The sequence below is a fragment of the Procambarus clarkii genome, chromosome 5 (assembly GCF_040958095.1).
Source record: "Procambarus clarkii isolate CNS0578487 chromosome 5, FALCON_Pclarkii_2.0, whole genome shotgun sequence".
NCBI classification, from domain to species: domain Eukaryota; kingdom Metazoa; phylum Arthropoda; class Malacostraca; order Decapoda; family Cambaridae; genus Procambarus; species Procambarus clarkii.
The window spans coordinates 22,881,516-22,886,515 of NC_091154.1; the positions used below are offsets into that span (position 1 = coordinate 22,881,516).

A 5,000-nucleotide genomic window follows, 5' to 3' on the forward strand; every position below is an offset into this window, starting at 1 on the left:
CTACTACTACCGGCACCATTTTCACCATTACTACTACTCCGGTACCATTTTCACCATTATTACTACTACCGGCACCATTTTCACCATTATTACTACTACCGGCACCATTTTCACCATTATTACTACTACCGGCACCATTTTCACCATTATTACTACTACCGGCACCATTTTCACCATTATTACTACTACCGGCACCATTTTCACCATAACTAGTCTAATGTCTAATAGTTAACTAATATTTCTGTTGTATCATGTGTGGAGATCTTCCCCATTGAGGTGTGTGTGTAAAGAGAACACAGGATGACAGGTTCGAATCCTCCTCCTAATTTTCTGGTTTTTCACCTTTCATGAAATCACAGAGGCCAGAAGTTTGAATAATAAATACAAACTTGAATTACATGGAAAGTAAAGAATTTTTTCTGCATGAAACTAAAAGTTTGGCTGTGAAACAGGACAGTATCAACGTGTGCTGGTCTGTGCTGGTCTGTGCTGGTCTGTGCTGGTTTGTGCGCATGTCCTTGCTGGTCTGTGCTGGTCTGTGCTGGTTTGTGCTGGTTTGTGCGCATGTCCTTGCTGGTCTGTGCTGGTCTGTGCTGTTCTGTGCTGGTCTCTGCTGCTTTGTGCTGGTCTGTGCTGGTCTGTGTTGGACTGTGCTGGACTGTACCTGTCTGTACTGGTCTGTGCTGGTATGTTCTGGTCTTTGGTCGTCTGTGTTGGTCTGTGCTTGTCTGTGCTGGTCTCTGCTGGACTGTGATGGTCTGTGCTGCTCTGTGCCGGTTTGTGCTGGTCTGTGCTGATCTGTGCTGGTCTGTGATGGTCTGTGCTGGGCTGTGGTGTTCTGTTCTCCTCTATGTTGGTCTGTGCTGATCTGTGTTTGTCTGTGCCGGTCTGTGGTGCTCTGTTCTGCTCTATGTTGGTCTATACTGGTCTGTGCTGGTCTGTACTGGTCTATGCTTTTCTTTACTGGTCTGTAAATTGTCTGTGCTGGTCTGTGCCGGTCTGTTCAGGTTTGTGCTGGTCTGTACTGCTCTGTACTGGTCTGTGCTGGTCTTTACTGGCCTTTGCTGGTCTGTATTCACCTAGTTGTACTCACTTAGTTGTGTTTCGGGGGTTGAGCTCTGCCTCTTTGGTCCCGCCAATCAACCGTCAATCAAGTGATGTACAGATTCCTGAGCCTACTGGGCTCTGTCATTTCTACTTTTGAAACTGTGTATGGAGTCAGCCTCCACCACATCCCTTCCTAGTGCATTCCATTTACTAACTACTCTGACACTGAAAAAGTTCTTTCTAATGTCTCTGTGGCTCATTTGGGTACTCAGCTTCCACCTGTGTTTCCTTGTGCGTGTGCCACCCGTGTTAAATAATCCATCCTTGTCCACCCTGTCAATTCCCCTGGCTATTTTGTATGTGGTGATCATGTCCCCCCTAGCTCTTCTGTCTTCCAGCGACGTGAGGTGCAGTTCACGTAGTCCGTCCTCATAACTCATGCCTCTTAGTTCTGGGACTAACCTAGTGGCATACCTCTGAACTTTTTCCAGCTTCGTCTTGTGCTTGACTAGGTATGGACTCCATGCTGGGGCTGCATACTCCAGGATTGGCCTTACATATGTGGTATACAAGGTTCTGAAGGATTCCTTACACAGGTTTCTGAAAGCAGTTCTGATGTTAGCCAGCCTCGCATAGGCCGCTGATGTTATTCTTTTGATTTGGGCTTCAGGAGACAGGTTTGGCGTGATATCAACTCCTAGTTCTTTCTCTCTGTCCGTTTCGTGAAGAACTTCATCTCCCATTCGGTATCAGTGACTGGCCTCCTAGTTCCTCCTCCTAGTTTCATTACCTTACATTTACTTGGGTTGAACTTTAGTAGCCATTTGTCAGACCATTCCTTCAGTTTGTCTAGGTCATCTTGTAGCCTCATACTATCCTCCTCTGTCCTGATCCTCCTCATAATTTTCGCGTCATCAGCAAACATCGAGAGGAACGAGTCAATTCCTTCTGGAAGATCATTTACGTATATCAGAAACAGTATAGGTCCAAGGACTGATCCTTGTGGGACTCCACTGGTGACTCCCCGCCACTCCGAGACCTCACCTCTCACGGTGATTCGCTGTGCCCTGTTACTTAGGTACTCTCTTATCCAGTGTTTTCTTACCTTCCCTTTCACTCCTGCCTGCATCTCCAGTTTGTGCACTAGTCTCGTATGTGGTACTGTGTCAAAAGCTTTCTGGCAGTCCAGAAATATGCAGTCTGCCCAGCGCTCTCTCTCTTGCCTGATTTTTGTTGCCTGGTCATAGAACTCAATTAATCCTGTTGGGCATGATTTGCCATCTCTGAACCCATGTTGATGTTGTGTTACAAAGTTCTTTTGCTCCAGATGTTCCACTAGCTTTTTACGCACAATCTTTTCCATCATCTTGCATGGAATGCAAGTTAGGGACACTGGCCTGTAGTTCAGTGCCTCCTGCCTATCACCCTTCTTGTATATTGGGACTACATTGGCCGTCTTCCAAATTTTTGGCAGTTCGCCAGTTACCAGTGACTTGTTGTACACTATGGAGAGTGGTAGGCACAGAGCCTCTGCTCCTTCCTTAAGGATCCATGGTGAGATTCCATCCGGGCCTATAGCCTTTGTCCCGTCCAAATCTAGCAGATGCTTCCTCACCTCCCCACTGGTAATCTCAAACTCCTCTAGTGGTGTCTGGGTTGGTATTCCCTCCTCTATCTCTGGGACTTCTCCTTGCTCTGAGGTGAAGACTTCCTGGAATTTCTTATTGAGTTCCTCGCACACTTCCTTGTCGTTTGTAGTGAATCTTTCTGCCCCTATCCTCAGTTTCTTCACTGTTGTTTTCTTCCTGATGTGGCTATGCAGCGGTTTGGGTTGAGTCTTTCCCTTGCTCGCTATGTCATTTTCATATTGTCTCTCTACCTCTCGTCTCACCCTGACGTATTAATTCGTGGCGCTCTGGTATCTTTCTCTGCTCTCTAGTGTTCTGTTGTTTCTATAGTTTCTCCATGCCCTTTTACTTAGCTGCTTTGCTAGCTTGCAACTCTGATTAAACCATGGGCTTCTCATTTCCATTTCATTTTTTTTCTTTTGGACTGGGACGTACTTGTCTGCTACCTCGTTACACTTCTGTGTGATGTAGTCCATCATGTCTTGAACCGTCTTTCCTCTGAGCTCTGTTTCCCAAGCTATTTCAGTTAGGAATTTTCTCATCTCCTCATAATTTCCCTTCCGGAATGCCGGCCTCTTGTTTTCTGGTCCCTTCCTTGAGTACATTAACCCTTCTTCGACCAGATATTCAAACAACAGTATACAGTGATCACTCATATCCACAGGAGCTTCAAGACCGATTTCCCTTATATCTGAATCGTTCAGAGTGATTACTAGGTCGAGTCTTGCTGGTTCATCATTGCCTCTCATTCTGATGGGACCCTTGACATGCTGACTTAAAAAGTTTCTAGTCGTCACCTCTAGCAGTTTCGCTCTCCATATTTCTTCACCTCCATGTGGTTCCCTGTTTTCCCAGTCTATCCTTCCATGATTAAAGTCTCTCATGATGAGCAGATGGGATCGGTTTCTACAGGCAGCAGCGGCTGCTCTCTCAATGATAATGTTAGCTGCCATGTTGTTTATGTCATACTCTTGCCTGGGTCTTCTTTCATTTGGTGGTGGGTATATATCACTGCTACTACTACTCTTGGTCTTCCCATCGTCATGGTCCCTGTGATGAAGTCTCTGAACCCTTCACAGTCCGGAATAACCATCTCCTCGAAACTCCATTCCTTTCTCATCAGTAGAGCCACTCCGCCTCCTCCCTTTCCTTCCCTCTCTTCCTCTCTCTCTGTCCTGAAGACACACCGCATTCGTTATGATTCCTGACAGTTTTGTTTCTGTGAGTCCAATTTCATCTGGGTTTACTTCTTGTGTTCTTTCCCTAAGTTCACTGGCCTTGTTTGTAATCCCATCTATGTTCGTGTACATGACCTTGAAGCTGACTCTCTTCTGTCCATTCTCAGTTTCTGTTGATTCGACTGGAGTTGGGGGGCAAGGGATGTCTGGGATGGGTGAGCCTAGGATGGGGGACCTGGGGGTTTGGAGTGTGAGGGGGCTGGGAGGGTCTGGAACAGGGGTGCTAGAAGGGGCTGTGGTTCTCTGCTCTGGTCTGTGCTGGTCTGTGGTACTCTGTGCTGGTCTGTGCTTGTCACTTCTGGTCTGTGGTTCTCTGTGCTGGTCTGTGCTGGTCTGTGGTTCTCTGTGATCGTCTGTGCTGGTCTTTTCTGGTCTGTGCTGGTCTGTGCGGGTCACTTCTGGTCTAGGGTTCTCAGTACTGGTCTGTGCGGGTCACTTCTGGTCTGTGGTTCTTAGTACTGGTCTGTTCTGGTCTGTGCTGGTCTGTGTGGGTCACTTCTGGTCTGTGGTTCTCAGTGCTGGTCTGTGGTTCTCAGTGCTGGTCTGTGGTTCTCAGTGCTGGTCTGTGGTTCTCAGTGCTGGTCTGTGGTTCTCAGTGCTGGTCTGTGGTTCTCAGTGCTGGTCTGTGGTTCTCAGTGCTGGTCTATGCTGGTATGTGCTGTTCACTTCTGGTCTGTGGTTCTCTGTGATCGTCTGTGCTGGTCTGTACTGGTCTCTTCTGGTCTGTGCTGGTCTGTCGTTCTCTCTGCTGGTCTGTGCTGTTCTGTAGTGGTCTGTGTTTTTTGTGCTGGTCTGCGCTGGTCTGTACTGATCTGTGCTAGTCTGTAGTGGTCTATGCTGGTCTGTGCCGGTCTACGCTGGTCTGTTCTGGTCTGTGCTGGTCTGTTGTTCTCTGTGCTGGTCTGTGGTTCTCTGTACTGGAGTGTGCTGGTGTGTACTGGTCTATACTGGTCTGTACTGTCTGTACTGTCTGTGCTGTCTGTACTGTCTGTGCTGTCTGTACTGGTCTGTGCTAGTCTGTGTTGGATTGTATTGGTCTTTGCTGGTCTGTGCTGGTCTGTGCTGGTCTGTGCTGGTCTGTACTGGT

The 5,000-nt window shown here is 47.6% G+C and overlaps 1 protein-coding gene across 1 annotated transcript in view; it reads right to left on the bottom strand.

Annotated features, from left to right (window-relative positions):
- LOC138351313 (protein rtoA-like) overlaps positions 1-5,000 on the bottom strand; it is a 6,964-nt gene that overhangs the window by 26 nt on the left and 1,938 nt on the right. Inside the window, exon 3 of the mRNA XM_069302979.1 lies at positions 1-185. This exon is cut by the window's left edge and continues 26 nt beyond it. Coding sequence (XP_069159080.1) covers positions 1-185 — 185 coding nt within the window. The remainder of the gene's footprint in view (positions 186-5,000) is intronic.